The sequence below is a fragment of the Anarhichas minor genome, unplaced genomic scaffold (assembly GCF_050575085.1).
Source record: "Anarhichas minor isolate MPS153535 unplaced genomic scaffold, ASM5057508v1 ptg000027l, whole genome shotgun sequence".
NCBI classification, from domain to species: Eukaryota; Metazoa; Chordata; class Actinopteri; order Perciformes; family Anarhichadidae; genus Anarhichas; species Anarhichas minor.
In genome coordinates this window covers 21,328,466-21,355,000 of record NW_027466473.1, presented here as the reverse complement: position 1 = coordinate 21,355,000, position 26,535 = coordinate 21,328,466, and the positions used below count along the sequence as shown (strand labels likewise).

Sequence of the window (26,535 nt, the reverse complement as noted above, 5' to 3'; positions counted from 1 at the left end):
AAAAAAGCAAAACAAATACTGCAAATTCTAAATATAGTAAATTAATAGCATGTTGGAAAGGGAGAAGGCAGAAGTAAACACTTATATGGTCCATAAGTTAAATAACATAAAATAATCTCCTCATCACTGTACCTCATTATATATTCTCTCAAACTGATTTATGTTTGTACTTCTTGTTTGTACCTGATACTCATGCTCTTCCTGGTAAATCATTTCTCGCCATTACTAATAACTGTAGCTTTAAATTCTTAATCTCCACATAAAACTTCTTATATTTAGTGTTATTTTCTAACTTTGCTTGTGACTTCAACTGTGCGGTAAATGTTAGGATGTTGTTATAACCCGCTATTGATTAAACTTCCTTCTATTGTAGCTCTCAACATTTGTTGTGTTTTGGATGTGTTTCCATCTGCAGGCGACGAGAAGGTAACTCTGCTTCTTAAGACACAACACACAGAATAGATATAAGTAAAGTTTTTTGAATCAATAGTCCTTGACAAGTTGTTCATGGCTGTAGGTATTCCAAGCTTTTCTTCAAAGGTTTAAATAAACAAACATACCATGACGGAGAATAGAGTCAAATGATTTTAAGAAACTTTTAAAACTATATAGTATCTTGTAAAATCGTTGGTTGCGATATTCCTGGTTGTGATGGAGAGATATTTTAAAACATGGACGAAACACAACGAGTTGGAGAGAGAGAGAGAGAGAACGAGTGGCATTGACTTAAGGAAAGAGAGAGAGAGAGGACAACCTATAACGAATCCACATATTTTACATTCCTGAGCTCCTACTTAAAATGGAAATTCTACTGAAAACGTTCCGTCCATCTCTGGTGCTCAGCGCTCATTACTGTGCTGCTTTTCCACGGCAGCTCTCAGAGATCAACCGTCAGTCTAGCAGTGAGCAGCTCTGTAGCCTCCTCTCTCTGTGGAAAACAGCTGGAGTAGTTACTCGTACTAACTATTCCATTTCCCCACAAGAACACTTGCTTCCAGTGTATTTTATTTATTTCAGTTATTAATATTTACAACTCTTATTGCGTCTTCTACGACTACTCGTCACTGAGTTTCTTTACTGCCAGCATTCATCTTTCATGTTGATGTGATCAGCTGATCTGATTTACACAACAGCTGGATTCAGGAAAAGGTTTTAAACCGATGCAAGAAGTATGCGGCGAGATAGTCGGACTGTGAAGATGATTCTTTACATGATCTGTGTGTGTGTGTGTGTGTGTGTGTGTGTGTGTGTGTGTGTGTGTGTGTGTGTGTGTGTGTGTGTGTGTGTGTGTGATACTCTGATTGCTCTGAACACAACACAGGGGTGACTCATCTCTGAAAGGTCAGTGTGCAAATGATGTTTGTGTGTTTCGGGAGATGATTGATTTTATTGACATGAATATGACATGAAGATGACTCACCGCTCCCAAAGATCACCCGGACAACAATGTGTGTGTGTGTGTGTGTGTGTGTGTGTGTGTGTGTGTGTGTGTGTGTGTGTGCGCGTGTGTTTGAGATATAGTTATATCATTGAATTTCACATAAATATAACAAAGATGACTGTGTGTGTTTTTTCCTCCATATAAATATGATATGAAGATGACTCATGTCTCCAGAGCAACACTGTAACAATCCAGAGGTGTGTGTGTGTGTGTGTGTGTGTGTGTGTGTGTTTGTGTTTGTGTGTACACATCAACAATTTATGAACATCTGTCTGGTTCTGTCCGTCCTCCTGCTCTGCTCTGTGAGTGTGTTTGTACGTGTGAGTATTGAAGACACATGGACGACTGTTGATGGCAGAAGTAAAAAAGCAGCCATTACTGCAGTGTCATTTCATATTTGTTTTATTTAATTATGTATTTCATCTGAGTCTGGATCATTTCCACGTTCTCTCAGATGGGAGGAATGTTTGACGGAAACCTCCATCTTTTGGCTGTCGGTTTAGAACAGAGAATGATCAGCTGACTCTGCAGCTCTCAGCTACAAACGCAGCTTTAATGTGTTTCTCAGCTCGTTGTTTTGGGTTTTCGCTGCAGCAACTTTTTAAGCTTAGTTTTAACTCTCTCGTAGATTTATGATTCTGTTTTTGCAGAAAAGGGCTCAAAAGAACCACAACTGTACACTACATGCTCCGCACCAAACAGGCAGACAGGCTAAGTGAAGTTAAGCGCTCAGACTCGTGAACATCTTGGAGCATTCAGCAGCTAAAGAGGCAGATGTTTGCTTCAGGAGACGGTGGAGACCAAATGTTTCCACTGACTCCACAGTGGATGTCGTCATCTACTTCTTCTTCATCCTCGTCTTCGTGTTTGTCTTCGTGTTAGTATTATTAAATATATTTTATTTTTTTATTTTATTTGTATTCATTTTCTTTTCTTTTCTTTAAGTATGTCTTTGCGTATATGTGTGTGTATATATATATATGCAGGTCATACATCCAGTGTTGTTTTTGCCACAATTTAATAGAGCTATTAAATTAGATGCAAAGACAGACAGTCAGACAGACAGGAAAGTATGCAGACAGAAATAATTAACACTCACAGATGTGCATGCAAACACACACACACACACACACACACAGAGTTTTGTAATTAGTTAACCCTGTGTTTGTACACACATACACACACACATACCCTGCAGCGCCACACAGGGTTGCCCCTGAACCCTGGGGTGGGTAACCCTGTGCCCTGTTGGATGCTGGCCTGATTCTCCTCTTCCAGTCTGCATGCTGATACGGGATTGTGTTTTAGAGTAGGGGGGGTTTGTGCGGGTCGCCCAAGGATAAGGGGCTGTTGGCACAACACATTGTCTCACACACACACACACATACACACACTCACACACTCACACACACACACACACACACACACACACATACACACAGTCTGGTGGGAAAACTAAGGGAAGAAAGAGAGGGATTACAGGGAAGAAAAGGGGATAGACTGTTTTCTCAGCCGTACTGTGACAGTGAGGTATTTCAAGAATGAGAGATTATTTCAAACACACACACACACACACACACACAGGCGCAGTTTGTTACACACAGGGAAGTGATTGTTTGCATCTGACGAGAATGGTATGTCTGAACAAGTAGTTTAATCTTTTACTGTTTGCAGAGTAACACACTGATCATCAGGTTTTTTTTGGAGCATATCGACCGGTGAGATTTGTCTTCAGACGGTAAAAGAAACTTCTTCGTCTGAGACGTTGTAGTAGAAAGGCCCTCTGGCTGTCGTCCTGTTACTTGGCTGAAAATGTGAACTGCAGCTTTGTTAACATCTCTTACATTAACTTAACATGTTTAAAAGGATATTGTGTTGCATTGGAGGGAATTAAAAACAATAGAGAAGCTTGTTGAATGAAGTTGAAGCCTATAGATTTCAAATGAAATGAACTTAACGCCTACTATTAAAGTTAAAGTCAAACTGCTGAAAATCATCTTTCTTTCTCTTCTTCCTTGACTTTCCTTTCATCTCATCTTATTGCCTTAGTTAACAGCTGTATTCTTCCAACTTGACTGAAACTCATCCCCCTGCTCTCTCCATCGCTCCTTAGCTTTCTTCTTCATCTGTCCAGGCTTGGGTTTCTCTTTTCAATCTTCACATCATTCCGTCCGTGCTCTAGTAGTTCCCCTCCTGCCAGTTTATGGCCGATTGATTAATCACTTCTGAGCTCTAACTTTCACTCTCTTATCAATCAGTCCAGCTGGTCGATACAAACCTTAAAACTCACTTAGACTCGTTGCAAACTCTGTTGGGTAAAACATGTCCAGTTGTTGACCTTCAGCCTGGTGTCTGAGCGGCTTCGCTGCGTGATTTAGCGCCATCGCTTGTTCTTCTAAAACTAATATTATAAGTCACAAAAAACGAATAATTGAATCTGACTTTCTCCTCGATATAAACCTGCAAACACTGCAATAGTATTTAAAGCTCCAGTTATTAACAAAGCTGTCTTTGCATGTGATGATCGATATTACCAGCTGACAGCTGCTGCTGGAAAATGTAATCAGCTGTCGCTAATCAGCTGTCGCTGTCTGTGTGTTGGTTTAAAAAAACAAACAAACCTTGTGTGCTCTTTCTCTCAGACTGGTATTTGGCAGCCAGCAAGGTGGTCGTCAGTCGTAACTGAAGGATAATCGCAGATGCGAACAGCAGCCGGCATCTCTTAAAGTTTTAAGCTCTCTTTATTTCTTTAGATCATTTTTTTATTTCTTCCACCCCACATTTCTGTTTTTTTTTGTTTGTTTCATTTGTCTTGTTCTTATTCTCTGACGATCATGCCCTCCTCACTCCCCCCCCCCCCCCCCCCCTTGTTAATCGAAATATTTCCAGCCCCTTTTAGAAGGACTTCCTGCTCGTCATGAGTGATCCGTCAGCAGTTGATGTCTGTTTAAACTAGACGTGTCCTGTGTGGGCAGAGAGTCAGACTGAGAGCGGAGCTCAGCCGCTGTCGCTCTGCCCACACAGGACACGTCTTATGTAAACACCGTCCACTTCATCCCTCCTTGAGAGGAGATTATTATTGACGTTCTGTGAAAAGGAGGAAAGTGAGATCCACACAGAGAAACATACGTGCATGGGAGCGAGGAACGACTTTTCCTTTCACTCGAAATGTCGCTCGAAATGAAGGACAATACGTGGACGAATGCACTGCCATAAAACACGCCTGCTGTAAATCCTGCCTTTTATTAAGAACGTTATATTGTTCAGTTTTTGTTTTAAAGGTGTTAATTAAATGTTATGGTCATTTTGGAGGCTGTAGTTTGTAGCTGTTGACTTTTATTGCGCTATACTGACGTGTGTTTTCTGATATTTAGTCTATCCTTATTGATATTAATGGGGTGGACAAATATTAGAGAGTACCTCTCAGTATAACCCAAATTTATGGGACGATACCAGTGTAGAATATTTGAGTTACATGTATTAATATCTTTACTTGTTTACCCAGTCGAAATAGATTTAATAATATAAACTAATGTACTACTATTAAGAATATATTTGTTTTATTTGTATTAATTATAGAGATCACTGCATTTAAAGAAAATCTTAATTCTAATTTATAAATTGCTGCAAATCAAACAATCACTAAGCTGAGTCTTCAAATGGAGGAAATAAGAGCTAAATTATGGGTGATCATATGTCATATGTACCTAAGCCTAGTCATTTGCATAAAATAAGAATATGTTTGCATATGACATGTTTCTATTTACTTCAGAAGGGAAAGCTGTGGACATTGCAAGAGTACAGCTTTTGCAGTCAAACATTTAAATGTGTGCTCAGTTTAAAATGAACCTGGCTACATCGTCTAAGTCGGTCCACATTTCGCTGCACACCACCGAAGCAGACGCAGAAGAATAATTTGCGTTATGTAACCCAGGTCTTTGGCTCTGGCTTACACACACTCACATAAATCACCTGTCCTCCCTGCCCATGCTCATGTAACATCCTATTCAGCAGCATTACGCCACGAGATATACTTTGCAGTTCCCACTCCTCTGCTCCCCAGAGGCACGTCCCGTGTAGTAAACCAAAGACACCTCTCCTCAGGGCCTCAGTGCTGGGAGAGGGATGGAGGGGGCACTTTGGCTTTCATTGTTTTAAAAATCAGAGCCCCGCGGTGTGAAGCTCCTCCTGATAAATATTTCATGGGACGCCCCATTAAGATCAAAAGAAAACCCGCCGTATTGTTATGATTCCAAGGAGGGAACATCTAAATATTCCCTCTGTGCTGCTCCCCTTGTAAGGACTCCTCTAATGTAAACAGGAGTGATGTCTAAGGTTTCTTTCTTTATCACAAAAATATTCTTTCCTTATCATGTAATGGGTTTAAAAAAAGGGAACAACTGTGATTAACAAGCTGCATAACCTAGAAATCAGGCAGCCTCTGGTTCCCAAAACTGAAAATATGGTTTGCGCATTTTTAGCGACCAAAGGCCACGAATTAGGTTAGAGATGGAACGTCTTTCTCCTTTTTAAATGAAATGTTACAGACATTCAAAACACCAGGGACAACGATGGAAATCAGTTTAATAACTTCATCCTTCGGTCCCCGACAAAGTCTGATAATGCCGTTTTTTCATAAATACATCATAATACAGGCAATAAACCAAACCACCAAACACAAACACGTAACCCCGTGAAAATGCTTTAATCTAAATCAGGAACATCCACATTGAGAAGCATCCATCTCCTCCATGAGAGAAATTACTCACTTTGTCCAAATACTTTTGTAATGGACAGTGTTGTGCAATCTATACATTAGAAGTGACATTTTAAATGTTTACAAGACAACATCAAACTTTGTATGAAACTCAAAATGAATAAAAACATCATATGATGTAAATAATCTCCAGCAGATATTCACAATGCTAATGCTTGTGAACTAATCTCGTATTCAACCCCATAAAAAGACACACAATCTATTTACAGTTTGTCAGAGGGCTGAGATTGTCTTCTCTATTGACAGATGACTCCACACTTTACCTCTTCCTTTGTAGTCGCGATGAAGGCTGGACAAACCAGAAACCTGTTGCACACGGTTCTGTTTACCTACATTATGTAAGGTGTGTGTGTGTGTGTGTGTGTGTGTGTGATACATGATACTTACCAGTGGAAGAACACATTGTACTCTGACCCCCACTGACTCACATCCTGTTAGATGGCTTGACTTGACATTATTATAAGGCGATGCTCTCCTTTCATGTCTCACTTCCTGTTTGGTGTCCTGTACCTGTGACATAACCGCCCAGGAGCTCAACTTAAATGTCACCACGCTGGGGTTGATACGTAGACATCTGACAGGCAGGGCAGAAGGATGGCCCTTTGAACGGATGTCAGTTGGACAGAAAGGGTGTCATTTCACAGATCGATGAAGGTATTATTAGGTATTATTATTAGCTATATGTATTATTAGTTGGATGACTCCGGATATGGCATTAACTCTCGTTTTTTCTCTGAATGTATGCAGGTTTTCAGTTTTGGTACAGATATTGTTTACTTAGTATCCACAGTTTGGTGTGACTGATCTTTTTCTTTTCTCCTTTTCACCTCTTTTAAAAAACTGTTTTTTTAAAATCCCCATGTTGCGAAAGCAAATCAACACTGCCGCTCACAGCGTGAAGCCAAACAAACACCAACAGAGGAGTCATGAAACCTAACGTAATAAATCCCGTATGAGAATAAACGGAGCTAAGAACACCATCGTCTTCAAAAGCACTAACACTAGTCTCAGTGTATTTACACCACTCACCGGTTACCCCGGTATGGACTCGGACATCCGTTCTTGCCTGGTTGTATTCTACGTTTTTCTCACGGTCAACAAACCCCATGAAAGTACCTCAACCAGCAATGAATTGATCCCACTATCACCATTTATTGTCCGTGTAGCCAAAACCTGATATAATGCATCTCCAGTGACCTCCATTGATGTCCAAAAACTATTAAAAACACATCAATGGAACACAATTTATATTTTATGTTGCTCATGTGCATCAATCTGCAGATTTAATGGTCCCCAAATCGTGCACTACAAACTCTTGCTTGAGTAGCATTTCTTAAAAACTACATTGTCCAGCTGTTTATATTTCCATCCTGTTTCTAAAGATCAACGTCTTTAGTAAGAACTAATGAGCTCGGGGCTGTTAGGAAGTATTTGAGAGGACTTTGCATGAGATTTGTCGATAATAACACAAACTATGGAATAACACCCGCCGTATCCTTTGATAATGCAATAACACCACCCACCAATGTAATACGACACTGACGTTGCTTTTAAAGTTACATAACGGAAACAACCAGCCCAGTGTTTCCAGTATGAAACCTATTCTCCCTGTGTGTGTGTGTGTGTGTGTGTGTGTGTGTGTGTGTGTGTGTGTGTGTGTGTGTGTGTGTGTGTGTGTGTGTGTGTGTGTGTGAGAGAGTCTCTTGTGTGTCTTTGTCTCACTCTTTTCTCTCCTCCCTCTCCTGCCAGTTGACTGGCCGCTCCTGTTTGTCCAGTATCACATATCAGAGCGGTACCGGACCAAAACAGGGTTCACTTTTCTGCCTTTTTGTCCTCACAGCGAGATAGTAGAGCTTCTGATTAATTAATGATATCACAATTTTGGCCTGCATTGATCCTGCACTGGTGGTCTAAATTGGCCATGCGCAGACATATCTTCACCTTGTTATTAGATTAGTGGATGCAGTGTCAGCACAGTAAATGCTGCTGATCCCTGATGCACATAGTGCTGGGATGGTGACATCGACTGATCTGAAAATGCAAAGATCTCAGAGTATTTAAGGCACCATAAGCTTCGACCACAGGTGAAGCTGATGTAATCAGAAGTGTTTTTCTTGTTCACAGAGAGATTTGCGTGCTTTCACTATCAGACGAACGTCTAAGAAAGAAGAATCTGTGATCTGTGATTTAGTACGTCAGAATTGACATTCGTGCAACAGTCCAGGAATGATTTCTTTGATTTTTCTTCCTTATTTTCATTTCACATTGTTACTGACCTGGCAGCACGTATGGAATGCCATTCTAGTGAATGAAATTGTGGCAGCTGTTGTGAGGATGAAGGCAGCAGTGGTGATGATAATGTGGAGGATAATGATAATGATGAGGAGGAGGATGATGGTGGTGATGATGATCGCAGTGCTGCTTGACGTGAGGGCGACGGCAGTGACGGACGGATGTTGATGATAAGCGAGCGGTGTGATAATGAGCCGTTGAAGGGAGCGACACGGAAAGCTAAAGGTTGTTTTGTTTTGTTGTTTTAATCACTGACACACTTCACCTTTTCACACAAAGGTCACGACTTCAGCAGGAGAGCGTGTAAATCACTGCGGTGTGTGTGTGTGTGTGTGTTAATATGCAAAACACAGAGCTATTGTGGATAATTTGTGTGTGTGTGTGTGATCTGTACAGTGGTGCCTCCCGGCCTGATGTGTGTGTTTAGTGCGATTTGGTCTTATTTTGTGCAAATCTATATGTGTCTATTAGCTCTTAGAGTATCCAGAGGTTTTTACACGGGCCTGTGTGCGTGTGTGCGTCTGTGTGCGTGTGTGTGTGTGTGTGTGTGTGTGTGTGTGTGTGTGTGTGTGTGTGTGTGTGTGTGTGTGTGTGTGTGTGTGTGTGTGTGTGTGTGTGTGTGTGTGTGTGTGTGTGTGTGTGTGTGTGTGTGTGTGTGTGTGTGTGAGAGAGAGCGTGTTTGAGCCTTTATTGGCTCCCAGTGGGTCGAGCAGAGTTCCTGACCCCATTTCCTGCTGTTGTTGACACAGAGAGACATTCAGGCCCCGGGGCTCCAGAGACCAGACTCTGGCCTGGAGGAGCTTCCTGCCACTGCTGCCGACTACAACCACTTGATTTGTCATTGTTTCGATTGCTTTTTATTTTTTTTCCCTTTTACTGTTTTTGGCATCCGTCAAACTCTGATTCGGGGGGGGAGGTTATGGATTATCCCCCCCCATTAGGATTATAGTATCTTAATTAACGCGGTAAATCCTTTAAAGGCTTGTGGTTTAATTTATATAGTTATAATTTAAATATACATAAAGGCCTTTATATTATTCTGGACCAATGGCCAGACACCAGCTGTGGATATTACGTGACTCTTTACCTCTTGCTGATTGGGTGTAACTGTATGACAACAGCCGTGTGTTGAGTTAATGTTGTGAGCGTGGCATTAAAGTAATAACATACTTGAGGTTGTGCTGTATTAGTGAGCTGAAACACGACCGCAGCTCACCGGTGCCAGCAACCACAGCACTCCATGTTGCATGTTATTGCTTAATTCATTTGTCAATCAACCGCTGGAATTATTACCCATCGGCAAGTTTAATAATTAGCTAAGTTTTCATTTTGTAAGACAGTCTGCGGCTCCATGTTTGGTGTTTTTTTTCAGGTGTTGAAACAACTCGTCGTTGTGTTTCCAGACCGCGTGACAAACTCTCCGCGTGTATCTTTGTGTTTGTTCCAGGTCCCTGTCGACAGGCGGCCTTTCCGACAGCGAGCAGGAAGAGACGGAGAGCGGCGCCCAGCCTCCTCCCACCCAGCGCTACAGCGGCTACGACCTGGACGACCTGGACGTCGCCTGGCTGGAGCTGGTCAACCACGAGTTCAGACAGATGGGTGAGTGCGAGAAAGACTCGCTGCCCAAATCTCACAGATGACGGCCAGGAAGCACTATGACATTGAACAGAAAAACACTCGTCACTGAATGTCAAAAGAGTTTTCGAAGGCAGCGCCAGTAAATAGGGAGTCGCCAAATCAACGAGGACTGGAATCTGAAGGACTTCCACGTTACAAATGAATTTGATTCTCAGAACTATCTGTCAGTTGACTAATTGATTAATTGACTTGATGTTTCAGCACTGTTTAGTTTGGGTAACAGAGGAAACGTGGACGATTAAGAGAGTCTTTGTTTATGATTAAAGCTGCCGGTTTTGCAAATTGACAGAACTGTAGTTGTAATAAAGTACCGAACGATAAGTTTAAGTTACATAAACGGTCCTAATTTATAATTACGGTTAGTTCATCAAAGGTTCCCAGAGGAATGAGACCAGCAAAGGATTTGACATCTTTTAGCTTCATTTCTTTTCTTTTCCACACCTGTCCTTTCACAGTCAATCACTTTTACTTCATACGTTCCATCAAAACTCAATTTCAACAGCCGTTTCTCTGACATGTAACATTTAAAAAGTCTAAAAAGGTCTTAAAGTGTGGTTTCTGAAACCTGCAGATGCTCTGATACTGAAACTTTCCTCATTCTCTTCCATCATCACCCGCTCCTTTCCTCCTCTTCTACAGTTACTGTCCCTTTCTCCCTCCTCCGCTCTGCTACATCCTCCATTTTGCCTCCACGGTGACAACTGCTGACCCCGAGCATCTCTCCCATCTCCACCATTTCACTCCATATCTGATCGGCTCCTTTCAGATAGAGCGTCGTAATTGTGTTTATAAATCCCCGCCGGGGTTTCGGGCCTTTCTTTCTAGGACACATTCTCCTTAAATCAAACAAACACACACACACACACACACACACACACACACACACACACACACATACTGGCTCTTCCTGGAGCAGAAAGCGTTTTGTTTTTTCTCATAACCCTCAATGCAAGAACAAACAAACAGACGGTTGATTGGTTCTGCCGGGTGAGGCTGCACGACTCTGGACTCATGATGGGGTGACTCAGCATTTTCTATCTCAGACCTCCACTTACTGTATGCTTATGTGTGTGTGTGTGTGTGTGTGTGCGTGTGTGTGTGTGTGTGTGTGTACTTAGAAGCAGAGTGTTGATACTGGACATGCTGTAATTCTGGCAATTTTAAACATTGTTTTTAGGCTTGGGCTTTATTTGATTTTCAAATGATTCAGTTTAGAGGAAACTAGATTCATTGCAGAGAACTAGGTCATTACAGCAGCACAAAACAATGGAAAACATACAGCATGTCAGTAGTAATAGAGAAAAGACACTATTGAATATCAGGCGTCATGGCATTTAAAGCGTTCAGTAAAGTAAGTTCAATAGGAATAGAGAAGTACAGGAAGCCACAGAATGCATCAACAAAGTGCAGAATAAGAGCAGTAGAACAGCAAAGAACGATATTCAGTCTGTGTTTGCCTTTGGTCTGTGTGTGTGTGTGTGTGTGTGTGTGTTGAGTCGTGAGCACATGCACACACACGCATGATAAATGTGCATCTGCATGTGCGGACAGCTGTCACATGAACAAACACGGAAACACACTCACAGGAGATAAATATAAAGTAAATACACTGCAGTGCACACACACATTCTCAGATATGTGTGACCGGTGTGTTGCTTCCCTCCCTCCTGTGTGTGTGTGTGTGTGTGTGTGTGTGCATGTGTGTGTGTGTGTGTGTGTGTGTGTGTGTGTGTGTGTGTGTGTGTTTAGTTCATGGTGTAAATGTCAATGCAGGTTAATATCTAACCCTACTTCCCTTCTCTCTGCGGCTTCGAAATCCATTTCGAGTTCGACAGTTTCTTTCCTTCAGTTCTTCATTCGTACCAAAGTTTGTGTTCATGGTCAGATTCACGCCTAATATATGGAGAATAAAGTTGACTTGTTTTCAGCATCGGCAGCAAATGTTCACATCTGAATATCATTTGGAAGTTAAACAGTGTTTTGGTCTAAAGCTTCATTTCTTTATGTGAAACTGCAGCTCAGGTTGTAAATGAACTCTGTCTGCAACGAGATGCTCAAGAACCAGTAAATAAAGTTGTTTATTTATTCATTTTTCTAAAACTTTTTTGGATGGGGAGGGATTCAGTGACATGAATAACGGATGGAGACACAGGAGGCACAGCTCTACTTAAAAAAATAACTCCCAACTGAATCCTTCAAGTAAATCAATAAATAATCCTCGACTACAGACTCCAGGACGGCAAAAGTTTCTTTAGCGCAGCGTGGTGCATTCGGGCGAGGCGGTGTGATACTCAATTAAAAAAATTACTTTCATATTTTGTGTCCGAGCAAAATCACAAATACACAACTCTGCAGATTGTGATTTGATTTGTGTCTTCGTTTCATTTACGGTCTCCAAGTAAACAATCCAATCAATCCTCTTTAATTTAATTTAGGAAAGACAAACTATTTTTTTCACGCTAGGTTTAATGCCTTGCTGTTACCCATTTTGTCTAATTATTGTAATCTCGTTGCATGTATTGAGATAATAGCATTCAACATCTTTTTGCCACCGTCCTGGAAACCAGACTGTTTACTTTCCTGCTCCCTCAAATACTCGCTTCTTCTTTTTTTTTTTCTTCTTTTTTACGAGGAAGAAAGCGTGCATTTGCCAGTTAAATCAGTTTTCATCCACTATTAACCAGCCTTGGAGCAAGGCATCACTTTGAGATGCAAATGAGGCAGGAACATGAATGCTAATGCCGACACATATTGGCACAGTGAACCGAGCTGTCTGCAAGAAGGGCTGAGTGACAAATTTTCGTCGTTTATTTTTTATTTATTTTTTTGGCTATGATTGCAAATGGGCTTGTAGTGACAGAGCACATGTAGCGTTTCTCTGGTCAACTGCACACACTCCCACGTCCTGCCGCTCATTTTCTGCACATTTTTATCCAAAGAAAGAAAACAGAGAGCGACCTGTGTGAGGTGCACATGAGAAGGAAAGCCCTGAGCATTTCCAATCAAAGTGTGAGACAACGTGTTTTGGTAAATTGACTCATTTTGAGCAGCTTTCCATTACTGTTATCATTGTCGAAAACAAGAACTTGAGTGTCGACCCTGTTACTGCACTCGTACTTTTAATTGCTCTGTGCTGGCCCAATACTTCCAATACAACACTTTTTAAAGTTTTACTTTCTGTCGTCCGGCCCACCAGCGCTGCCAGAGCTGGACGAGCTGACGATGGAGTGCATCCTGGTCGAGCTAGAGAGCGCGTGCGAGGAGAAGATGCGGCAGGCCATCGAGACGGAGGAAGGCCTGGGCATCGAGTACGACGAGGACGTGGTGTGCGACGTCTGCCGCTCGCCAGAGGGAGAGGACGGCAACGAGATGGTCTTCTGCGACGAGTGCAACGTCTGCGTTCATCAGGTCAGATATTAAGTGGCTTATCTCTCTCTTCAAGCGCATGTGTTTTTAAGTAGCACTCATCCTTGTGGCTTCTTAAAAAAACGTTCTTTTACAGAATAAGAAAAGTCCCTCTGTGAAAAATAATTTAAAATACAAAATCAAGGTTGTTCAAAGACGAGGTTTTGCTGTTGTCCTCAGAGCTGCCTTACATATTCTACTCATATTTTTCTCCCCGGGGCTTCATTCATCATCGGCGTGAGCGTGCAGGCACAGTATCAGTTTCACAAGTGGTACCTTTGACATCTCGAGGCTCGAGGGGGCCGCTGGTGTGTTTGTTGCACCGGGACACGGTGTTAATTGTTCCGTCGGCCCCGTTGGCGCTGACACACCTTTAGTGTCACCAGACTGCCTCTGCTTTCCTGCTGTTATAACACTGGATGGAAATAGTTACATCCAGCTGCAGACCTAAAATGTCACTCTCAACGGGGTTAAAAAGCATGAAACAGAAGTGGGATTGTTTAGAACAAGATGGAAAACATGATCATCCCAGTTTCAAAATGTGAAAATTGTTTCATCTCATGCATATGCAAATGGTAAAAAGGTCAGTGTTTGTTGTCTAGCTCTTTAGTTCACCAATTACTGACTTTAAGCAAAAAGATGAACTCAATGCATCACACAATTTACAAACTATCGGGACCAGTTCAGGCTGCAACCTCTGAAAAGGGAAGCCAATGCTTCATGTCTTTAACCTGCATTCTCTCTAATGTCCACCAGGGGGCGACTCCTCTGGTTGTATAGAAGTCTATGAGAGAATGACTCTACCTCTCTCTTGATTTATTACCTCAGTAAACATTGTAAACATGAGTTTATGGTCTCAATCTCTAGTTTCAAGTCTTCTTCAATACAGCATGATGTTCATTTAGTAACTTATGGTCCATTTAGAGTCAAATAGACCATAAAGCAGGGGATGCTTTAGGGCGGGGCTACCTTCTGAGTTCGGTTTGTACTTTCTGTACTGTCTCGTGTCACTTCTGGTTGTGAAAAAACAAGATGGAGACGGACAAAAATCAAGATGGCGATGGCCACGATGCCAAACTCAAGGCTTCAACAACGGCCGTCCACAAACCGATGGCTGACGTCTCGGCGACTACATCCACTTCTTTTATACTGTAAATGGACACTAAATGCCAAACATGAGGAGTCATGTATATTAAGAGAGTGAAATAAATTGTTACTCCGAGGGAGTATTCAGTAATGATAAAGCTGATATAGAGGGAACACATTCAACGCTGACTGTTGCTTCCCCGGCCGTCTTTCTAACCGCCAGCAGGTAAAAGATGCTCCGCTTACTTGCTAGCTTTGTTTGATCAATAAAACCTTTCATCAATAAAGTGCTTTAACTGCTTTTAATGTTGATGAAGTCCTTGGTGTCTCATTTTCTTTGCTTCCAGTCAGTGCAAACGTGTTTTTTTTTTATACCTTTCCATTGTGTTATTAGCTCTTGATGCATTGCAGCTTTTCAGTCATAGAACATTCGATGCAGCCTTCCTTCTGTAGAGTAAGATGAGTGATTGCATCCTGAGGCCAGGCTTGAATTTAGCAGCAGTGGGTCCTGAAATCATGTTTGGGGACGCCCAGGTTGTTTTTTTCACCTTGCAATTTCATTTGGGCCTTGACCAAAAGAGTGATAGTTTGATTTGACCCGTTAGAATTGAGATTTGATAGATCTGACGCAGACGTTATGGTAATGGAGGAGAAAGAGGTGTTAAGAACGACAGTAAATCATATCTAACGATAAAATAACTCTGTTTCTGACCTACGGCACTGGATCTTTTCAAATATAAGCTGTTATGTTGGCATGAAAAACTTCCAGGGCACCCACACGTGTTAGCGGAAAGGGGAAATGGGTGGAGTGTTGATGATACAATAACCTGCTGTGTTTTAAAAACAACACCAAGTGGTATGTGGAAAATGTCTTGCTTCCGTAATTCCGGTTGAAAGAAAAGTATTGGGCAGAGACAATAATATGTGGAGGAATTGTTCAAGAATGCAAGTTTTTGTTGTTGTGCGTTATTGGAGCAGCAGTAAAGCATAACTTCCTAAGGAGCTGTAAGAGGATTCAGAAGGAAAAAAGCGAGGAGTTTTGTTTTAATCTCAGGAAATAAGCAGCAGACTGTCATTACTTTCCGGTTTAAGATGCAGCAACCACTGAAAGTATGCTGTTTCCAAATGTGAAAAGCCATGAAAACAGAACCATGGGGTGGCTTTGTGGTGCAGCTGGTTAAAATCAAGTCTCCCTCCAGTCTCCTGCTTCTTTATGGAAGTAGTTAAACATATTTCTTTAAACCGATTTGTATACAGAAGCCAGCAGAGGCTGTTTTTGTGCCTGTGGGGAAATTCTAGCCTCCAAAAGTGACATTATCCGTTTCACAGTGTCCGTGTGTATTCACTGTGTGTCTGCTGGGTTTAATTTCCTGATGGCATGCCCTGTGAATGCATGGCACAGACTATCACGTCTCAGATATACGGCAGCTTCATTGCAATCATTTTGTGTTGACAACACACCGCTAACAAAGAAAGATGAAATAATAGAAGTGGTTAGAGTCAATAGTGGCTGTAATAGATTGTGTTTCCAGAGCACATTTCCAATTGCTGCATGTTTATTCTCATAGCGTGCTGCCTGTATATGAAATAGAAGTGGAATTATTTAGAAAAAGATGGAAAACAGGATCATCCCAGTTCAAAACAATGAACATGTTTCGTCTCATGCATGTACTCGGATGATTGATGTCTAGCTCTTTAGTTCACCAAGTATTGACTTTATTAAGCAACGAGATCAACTTAATGCATCAGGACACATAAAATACCATCAATAAACAATTGTTTGCAAACAATTTACTAACAATTTTTGCTACCAGTTCAGGCTGCAAACCTCCTAGTGAAGCCAATGAAGAAATACCTAAAACTTGCATTCTTTCTATTGGCCATCAGGGGCGACTCCTCTCACTGCTAAAAGACGTCCGTCTTGTCTTTTAATATTATTTGGCACAACAACTGTCCACCCTCTAATGGGGCAAACCATGTTAGAGGAATATTTTCGTGTAAGACACTCATTGGTTTTATGTCAAGAGTTAGATAAGAAGAAGAAGAAGAATGATACCGCTCTCATATCTGTCCACTAAGTAAGAAGTTGCTGCTAGCAGCCGGTTAGCTAAGCAAAAAGATTTGAAGCGAGGGGGAAACAACCAGTCTGGCTCTGTCCAAAAGGTACCAGAGCACCTTTTTAAAGTGCAGCGATCAACACATTATATCTCGCTTGTTAATCCGTACGAACCCGACTAGGTGGACTTTGTTACCTTCAGACATAATCTCTTCGTCTTCTGCACATCATCACCTCTGCTAACTTCTCTCTCCCCCTGTCGCAGGCGTGTTATGGCATCCTGAAGGTACCCCAGGGGAACTGGCTGTGTCGGACCTGCGCTCTGGGCGTCCAGCCCAAATGTCTGCTCTGCCCCAAGAGAGGGGGGGCCCTCAAGCCCACCCGCAGTGGAACCAAGTGGGTCCACGTCAGCTGTGCCTTATGGATCCCCGAGGTGAGACTCAAGCAGGGGCACGGGGCACAAAATGGCCAAATTATCTGAATATAGTGTGGTGCAGACGTGCTCTCTTCAGTGTTTAAAGATAGTTCTTCTCTACATTTACTAAACCTGGTGCAGGATTCTACCAATCAAAGACAGGCAATCCGTCACACGCCACACAGATCCAGATGTGTTGGGGTTGTACTTGATGCCACTGTTGATGGAGAAATTAGCATCCATGCCTCCTCTTTTATCTGTTTGTTTTAGTGTTGAATATTGTTGCTTTAAAAGAGTGAGTGTTTTATATCTTCTGGTTGTCGGTTCGTCTGTCCCATTCTCTTGAACGCGATGTGAAGTGGTGTCGTTTTGGACAGACAGGCAGACAACGTGAGGCTGTTATTCTATTTATTTATTTATTTTACATTTGTGTGAGTGCATACAGCTGCAGTCATTGTCAACATTAGTGTAAAATCCATCTATCCTGCATTAGTTAAGTGGAGTCAGCAGCTACACAAACCTGAAGTATGTGCTTGGTGTTGAATGTGTGTTGAAACACGTCTGGTGCTCTTGGACGAGGCGCCTACACCATAAAAGAAAAAGATAAATAAAAAGCCCCTGAAAGACTGCGTGGTGCGTACGATGCTGTGATAAGAACCCACACGATGCTTATTTTGACTCCTGCACTTGTGTTTTGACTGAACTTCACTTCATCCCATCCTCACCTCAAAAGACACTGCATCCATCTCTGAAAACACGCTTTACTGCACACTCTTTACTGCACACTCTTTACTGCACACTCTTTACTGCACACTCTTTACTGAACACTCTTTCAGGTACACTGGTTTTCTTTTCACCATTTGCATCAACAGAAACCCTAACCCCCACCATTCATGTTCCTGAAAAGCCTGGACGCAAAAAGCTTTTCTTCAATCTTTGCCAGATGAAGGATTGGAGAAAGAAAATCTTTCCCTTTTAGAATGGAGCATAAATATGGTGGCAGCGCAGATCACTGTGATGGAAGATTACAGTGTCGATGGGCAAACATTCTGCATGCATGCAAACTTCAGTTCAAGTGAACTGGATTCATGCAATGTTTCTTTAGGTGTTAATAGGAAACATTTGCACTGAAAGAAACTTGTTCAGAAGACAATTTTAATTTCCGAGGGGGTGAAATCATTTTACTTTTATCCGGTAGAGATTCCAGTTCGGATATAATCGAACAGTCGCTCCTCTGTGTCGTCTCACGCTCGTAGCTGCTAGTAGCTCCTCACAGGACACCGATTGGTCCGGTCACTGGTTTTCAGGACAAAACGCATCACTTGAGGTGAAAAAGGCCCATTAGCCTCATATTAGCTTCAGCTGAGAGGATGGAGGATTGCAGCGACCCATAACTCTTTAGATGTACCATGTAAGAGTACTTGAAACAATCCAAAACTACAAGGTCTTTCAGTAAATGTGGCCTAGATTTTAAGAAACACTCACACTTCCCATTTTGGTTTCCTTGTTTACAATAAATGCTTTAAACACTTCATGTAGCTCCTTCAGTACAAACCTAACACTTTAGTCAGTCTGCAAGTCATTTAAATAGATTCACGAGGAACCTGTTCGTCTCATTTCCACTTGATGTGTCTTGATGATACCTTTCGGAAGCGTCTCATCTGAAAGCTCCCAAATGGACATAAAGCAGCCCGCTCTCTTCAGAGGTTTCAGGGAACGGATGTTGCTTCACGCCCCGCACACACCTTTAAACTGTTAAGACAGTCAGTCATGTGTCGGGAACACACTCCGCCAGCAGATTCCTCAGTAATGGAGTGACTTTTGGCAGCTCAAACCTTTTACTTCGAATTGCCTTCTGTCACCCTTGATTGGGCTAATTGTTTTCATTGCTCCGTTCGCTTTTGTTTTCTCTTCCTACCGAGGAGGGAGGGATGAAAAAGAAAAACCAGATCATTTGCATGTCTGTGCTTCATGTGCGTGTCTGCGCGCGTGTCCTTGCATAGACCTTTGTGTGTGCTCGCATGATCTAAAGAGGCTTTAATAGCAGACGTCCTCACAAATATACACTCACATCTCAACACTGGCTGGTTTTCTACTGAATATGAATATTTTCAGAAAAATAGGCTCTGTGTGTGTGACAGTGCCATTCATAGAGAGTGCTGGATTGTGTGTGCGTGTGTGTGTGTGCGTGAACACACCACCAAGCCTTCAAACGATACAGCCCCCCCGCAGCGCTGTGTGTATAGCTGCCGTCAGCCCTCTGCCTTCAACCCCTAGAGAGAGGTCCCTCTTTAAACGGCTTTTCACAACACACACACATGCACAGAGACAGAGCCCCTCTTTTTAAAAATGCCTTTTCAAATTGACACCCTGATTTCCACCCATTTCCAATGAAGTGATTTCAATTTTTGTCAGTTTTCCATCTCGCGGCTTTGAAATGTGAAGTAATTGGGGCTTGAATCTGCTAATCGGGGAGCGAGCAAGCATGTTAAAAGGCCTGCTATGTGCTTACACACACTTACGGTACACACACACACACACACACACACATACACACACACACACTCTTGGAAATCTACAGCCCTGACGTTTTGAGTATCGACAAACCAACTGAAGAGGACAAGGTGGAGGAATTGTGTAAAGTGCAACCTCTCTGATTCAAAGAGTGGAAATCCTTTTTGGCCATCGATCCGTTCCGTATGAAAGAAGTGGACGTTGACGGCAACAGATGGGGCTTCATTGTCCGAACGCTACTTTCTATTGACCTCGGATCGAGTGTGCTATCCTCCTGTGAATGAGCTGACGAGAGGACGGAGAAGAAAATCAGATATAAGGACGAGCAGACGGAGAGAGAGAGAGAGAGAGGGGGAGAGAGAGAGAGAGAGAGAGAGAGGCATGTCGTCAGCTTGTTAAAGCGAGCGTGAAGGACAAGGAAAAGAGGGAAATACTGTGAACGCGAGAACAAGCGAATGTAAAAAAGAAGTGGAATGGTGTTTGGAAAGAAAACAGGCAGCGGAGGAAGGAAGGAAGAAATGGCACTTTGGAGACGAGTGCTCTCCACTCTATTCTGCACGGCTGGTTGGCACAGGTCAATGACTTTTTGGTGGAGAAGGGTTCTGGGGGCCAAAGCTGCTCTGAATAGACCGCTCAGAGAGGGTGAGTCACAGCCATGTTTTTCCAAGGAGCACAGGTGTTCCTGCTCTGGGTCCAGGGACAGACTTTCTAATTCAAGGGCTTGGCTTTTGAAATTGGAAAACACTGAAGAAGTTACCATTCAAGCCCCAGTTAGTTTATTATTATCGGTGAGTGGATGGTTTGGTGGAGATTAAAGCGAAGACCGAAGTTAATCCAGAGGTCTTGTGCTTTTATAAAAACATGGTTGAAGTACAATCTCCAGCTGGTAATTGTTGACATATGAAATATTAATGAAATAACTGTGCTATGATGCACCACGACTACCAATTGTGAAAATACCTCGACTCAGGTTTCTCAGTCTTCGAATAGCTTATTTTGTTCGACCAATATTTTCATTTTACATTTTTATTTCTGTTTAAAAAACACAAGAAAAGCAGCATTCCTCACATTTAAGAATCTGGAACCAGAAACACATTTTAAAGCATTTTTTCCTGTTGATGGACCTATCGATGAATCTCCTCATAATCAGCACTACGAATGTTAAAATGAAACCGCTAAAATGACTGCCACAAGTGTTGCTTTGATGATGATGATGAAGAAATACCATGAATCTCCACACACTGTTGATTGTTTATCAGACACCGTGCTTTGTTTCAGACTTGTGTATTTCTCCCTGCAGGTGAGTATAGGCTGTCCAGAGAAGATGGAGCCCATTACCAAGGTGTCCCACATCCCCGCCAGCCGCTGGGCTCTGTACTGCAGCCTGTGTCGAGAGCACACGGGAACCTGCATACAGGTGCGTCAGATAAACGCTGATGTTGTTATGAAGTGACCCAAAACCTTACCTGAACACGAATAAAGCACATTTAGTTGCCACTTTAACAATAACCTTAAACTAAGTTAAGAGCTTGTGCTTGTTGGATTATTATTTTAACATCAATTCTTGTCTGTGGAAAAAGGAATGTAGTAATCATATATCGTTTATTTCTGCTTTTCATGCATTTTTTTGGGCATGCTGGTGTTTGTTTGGCATGTTTGTATTTTGCTCTGGCAGCAGCCGTCCACTATTAAGAGCCAGACAGATGCGCTTTCTTCCTCTTCGTCCTTTTTTCTTCTTTTTCTTACTATTCCAATCTTCATGCTATTTACACGCACACTGCACATCATCTGCACAGCTGGAATGAAAGCAAGCTTGAAGATAAAAATGAATGAAAGTTGTGACTGTGTGTGAAAATCAATATTACGGTTTCACTTTTGGATTTCATTTTTTATAAACAAATGGGACGCACATTCTGAAATACAGCCTTATCGACGTAAAATGGTACACAGAACTACAACAAAGCTCTTTGAGAATATTTTAACTACCGCAAACAACTTCACAACTGCGCTTCCTTTTGGTCCTCAGCAATACACCTGCCGTGACACAGTTGTGTCAAATACAAATTTGACGTAGCTACAGCACTTGTGAAATACAGAGTGGATTTAACTAGTGGACGTATTTTGCTGGCGAAACGTTTTTAGTCTTGCAGCGGAGAAACACAGACTCACTCTTTGTGTAAAAAGCAAGCCAAAGTCGTGGCCTACTCTCCGTCACACTGGTGAAGTACGCTGGTTCGATTCTGCTTCCAGTCGCCCGTGTTCATACAACTCCATAGAAGAGAGGAAGAGTCCGCTTGTATGAGCCGTCAGCTTCGGCCCCCCGCTGCTGCACAGAGTGCTGTTCGCTTGTTTAGTCTGACTTTATTAATATTGAACGTGTCATGAGTCCAACTTGCATCAGAAGCACTCCCTCAGGTGCAGCATTACACAAGCCAAGAGTGAAGTAGATCGGATAAGCGGTTCTCGATATATGCGAAGAAGAACACACAGACTCCCTTGCTTTATAGTAAGCAGTATACACTCACACACACACACACACACACACACTCGCATAAAAGGTCTCTCAGCAACACAGATCATCATAGTTCTTAGCCTCCCGCTGGGCGCGGGTGGATCCGTTTGAACCCGGCACCTCTTAAACATGCTGCTGAGTACGCAAACAAAACCCCCACTGGCACACTAACACTAACCCACTTTACAGCTGTTAGCTTGCGGACGGTTCAGCTTTAAAAGTGCCCTCAAGGTGGATTTCCTAGAAGCCCCGCGCTCGCTGTACATACATGTGTGCCGGATGTATGCAAAGCGTGTGTCCAGATGCCTGTTTGTTTCACGGTGTTTTGCCGTCACAGTATTGATGCTTTAGATTAACAGCGAGTACTTGAGCCAGAATCCGTCCCCGTAGGGAGAGAGTTTCTCTCTCTCCCGCTTCCATGGCTGCAGGCGGGCGACTGTACAAACAAGCTCACTGATCAGCTGCCACCTCACACAGCAGGTAGAGATGCAGCGCTGCACGAGCAGCGGGAGTCCTGTGCAGGCTCTGAATGTCGGGAAAAGTAGGAAATAGCAACGCAGTTTTCCATCTTGAAAGGTTTAGGCACGGGGAAGTCAAAGAGACGATGGAATAAATGTCGTCTTTAATGCACACTTGGTCAAACAGTTCATACTGGATCAGAGGTCTTCCCTTCTAGACCACTTTTTATAGTCCACGTTGCTCTGAGATACTTCAAATCTTTGTTCATATTTTGATAATTTGGTGATAACAACCTCTGATGAAACCTTGCTGTGTCTCTTTTCCTGTGCTGACATAATGATAGTCGAGTGTCTCAGAGTGTTCAGGCCTAAATATTGCTGCATTAATTGGCAAGTTCTATAAGTGCGATGGGACTCTAAATGTGTGCTTTATTAAACAAAGGTAGACTAGAAAGGTACTTTAGCTTCATGCATAGTCTGTCTTCTTCACAGACTGGATGTTAAGTAGGTCAATCTTTAAGATGTATCTTAGCTGATTGTTGCCACTCTGTTGTGAGCGTAGGAGCATAGGACACCACATGAAAGGCTTAAATTCAGACAAATCAATATCTGAGGGGAGAAAGAAAAAGTGTTCAAATGAAAATAGAGATAGTCCACGTAAGCCTCGACTCCCACTGGGCATGACGTGTTTGTAGATTTGAGGAAAATCAAAGGTTATGGAAAAAAACAGCCGGACAGATCATCAATATTCCTCCGGTGTCAGGCTCCCGCTCCATCCACGTGATGGATATCAGCATTGATGTACTGCAGCTGCGCTGTCGAGTCTTAAAATAAATTATTTCATCAGGATTTCTTCACTTGACATACAAAATACAAAATCTCGGCCCAGATTCTTACGCCAAATGTCTCACTCCAAGGGACGCCAGTTTGAGTTCTTCAATTCTGCCAAACAGGATATTTGGAGCATATAAAAAAAAAAATCGTTTAAATAAGCCAGCGTCCAGTGGCCACCTCTAATTATCTAGACTTGCTAAGCAGGTGTGTGTGTGTGGGGAGTAATGGCCGGAGACAAATTAAAACAGTTTGGACTGAGGCTCTTTTTGTGCTTAACATCAAAGGTGATCAAGATTTGTCCCGTCCCATATTTATCATTCCTTTAAGAATTACACTTATTTATCAAGCGACTTACTGCAAAGTGTTGGCAAAAGTTTTTTTTATTTGTATAAGAATTTAACACATTCAATTAATAAGCATGAAAAAGTGGGAGATTGGCTGAACCGGGAACAAAAGCGAAAGAAAACCAAACCGAAAGTCTGCTGATGGCTTCCACTGTCACCTCACAGCAAGGGGGGCCCGGGTTCAGTTCCAGGGCCGGACAGCCCTTCTGTGTGGGGTTTGCATGTTCTCCCCGTGTCAGCAAGGGTTTCCTCCGGGCCAACTAGGCTGGAAGGTTATTGACACTGGCTTTTGGCTTCACATGTGTTCTTAAGCATGTTGAGAAATGATGTAAGTTGTGGTTCAGACATGATGTCTCTCTGTTTATCCTCTCAACACATAAATAAGCTTCAATACTGAGTCAAAAAAAAGAGGAAGTGCCGAGCAGGCGGCATAAAAACGAATCTAAACAGACACTTTTATCTGTCGTGGTAGCTCACTAAATAAAAGCTAAAAGCAGATCGACCTCTCAGTGGCCTCACACTGACTTCACGCCCCTCTGAAGGCTGAAAGGTTGTGATGATGAACTGGTTTACCTCACACACTGGTGACCTACTTTAGTTCAAAATCAGTGTGTTGTTGTCTGGGCTGTGACGGGGAGTGATGGAGAAAAATGTAGCACAGACTAGAGCGAGTTCAAGGCAAAATATTCTATATTAATAAGGAATATTTCATTAGTATCAAGTAGTTCCTATTAGGCTTTTTGTTTTTGCATGAAAAAAGGTTGTTCGTGAAGACATTAGACAGAAGTTGTTTTCCAGTCAGGTTTTTCGTCACCGCGCTCATAAACACAGTGAAGAGAGTCACCATCCTGCGGAATGCTGAACTCCTCTGAAAAGCACGAGCACACACACACACACACATGTTGACACTATACGCGGTGACAGCAACACACAGCCACGAGGGCTCACACACACACAAAATCACACCATGCCTGGAGGGACTCAGTGGGAGGCCGCCTCTTAGTATGACCTGTAATGGATAGCGAAACACACACACACACACACACACACACACACACATCCCAAGTTACCAGAATGTCTGCAGAAATGGGGGAACCGTATTTGTTGTGACTCGGCTCGTCTTTCTGCTTTGCTGCACTCATATTGGAACCCTGATCACACAAGAAATGGACCGAAAATGACACTTTAAAACAAATAGCTGTGACAGAAATTGAAGAAAAAAGTGTGTGTATGTGTTTGTGTCTGTGTGTGTGTGTTTGTTTGTGTGTTTACATCCATTTTTGCTTGAGAGAAAGAGAGTAATAGTGAAGTCGCTTCAAGAACACGCATCACGCATTTCAATCTGTCTTTTTAATGAACCCACAGACATAGTTAACAATCAAATGGGACTTTCACCTTCCATTCTTACTATTTTCTCTACTCCAAAAATGTCTGTGCTACATCCTTGTCCGTCCTGTACTACCTTCCTCCCTCCATGTTTGCTCTCTTAAGCTTTGTCTCTACCCGCCCGTGGCACCCGCCGCAATTACGTCATTTTCTGCGCCGGCTTCACTACTATGTATGTACTACTACGAGTATGAACTACTCTTTATTCTGTCTCTGCCCTTAACTGAATTCTCTCTCTTTCTTCCTCGCCCAGTGCTGCATGCCCTCCTGTATCGTGGCCTTCCATGTGACGTGCGCCTTCGACCACGGCCTGGAGATGAGGACCATCCTGGCAGAGAACGACGAGGTGCGCTTCAAGTCCTTCTGCCTGGAGCACAGCTGCAGCGCCGGCAACGGCAGTACGGCAGCCAGCAACTTCTCCAGTTTGACCGGTGTGAGCAACGGTAACCACACCATCACTTCCACCGCCAACGCAGCCACGCCCAGGCCGGACTGGGGGGCCGCCACCGGTACCGGTACCGGTCTCGGCCCTGAGCTTTGGCCGGACCATCAGCACCAACCAAACATCAGCAGCAACGCGGAGCAGAGGTCGGTATTGTACCCGATTCCGGTGTCGGCATCGGAGCGGGCTGAGCGGGAACAGCTGGAAAGAGAGAAAGTGAGCCAGAGGAAACAGAAGCTCCAGGAGCTGGAGGACGAGTTTTACCAACTGGTGGACCCCAGGGAGGTGGCCGAAAACCTGGCGCTGCCCGTCCCCCAGGTAGGTTAAGCCATAGAACTTAAGCACTCTGATTATACAACAAAAAATCCATGAAGCATCTTTCCGTCCATTATGTCTTAAAATCGTATGAATATAAAATAATAATAAATAAAGAAACTTGATACGGTCTCTCCATTTGCCCACACAACATTGTTCTCATCTTTCCCCAGTATTTCAAACACACAGATCATCCATTACATCTCATATTATTAGTGGAGATGAAGAGTTTATAATTAAATGTAATCAGATGTGGTATTGATGAGCTGCATTTAGAGTGCCGGCTCTAGTGTGTCATATAAATTGCTGCCTATTCACAGGTGAACTGTCTGATGAATCGCGGGCTTTTGTTCAGAAAGCGCTGTGATTAACTGGCCTTCGCTTAGTTTCTAAACGTGGTCGTGGCTGCAGGCAAGAGCTTTGTTTCACTATAGAGGAAGCAAACAGCCTTTTAAACATGGGGATGAAAAGTCTGTATCATGCTTTAATGGAATAATTGATTTAGAGCAGTTTAAATACAACTTCTATCAGTTTAACATATTCAGGTTTTATAGAATTATGTTGAATTTGAACATAGTTCTGTAAATGTATTTTCTTTGCCATTCATTTAAAGCTATTGA

The 26,535-nt window shown here is 42.6% G+C and overlaps 1 protein-coding gene across 4 annotated transcripts in view; it reads left to right on the top strand.

The window, feature by feature from the left end:
- Positions 1–26,535, top strand: part of jade2 (jade family PHD finger 2) — a 162,024-nt gene that overhangs the window by 68,794 nt on the left and 66,695 nt on the right. For all 4 annotated transcript variants that reach the window (XM_076101398.1, XM_076101400.1, XM_076101402.1 and 1 more), the window contains 5 exons: positions 9,958–10,109; positions 13,345–13,556; positions 16,961–17,128; positions 20,925–21,041; positions 25,412–25,918. In XM_076101398.1, coding sequence (XP_075957513.1) covers positions 9,958–10,109; positions 13,345–13,556; positions 16,961–17,128; positions 20,925–21,041; positions 25,412–25,918 — 1,156 coding nt within the window. The remainder of the gene's footprint in view (positions 1–9,957; positions 10,110–13,344; positions 13,557–16,960; positions 17,129–20,924; positions 21,042–25,411; positions 25,919–26,535) is intronic.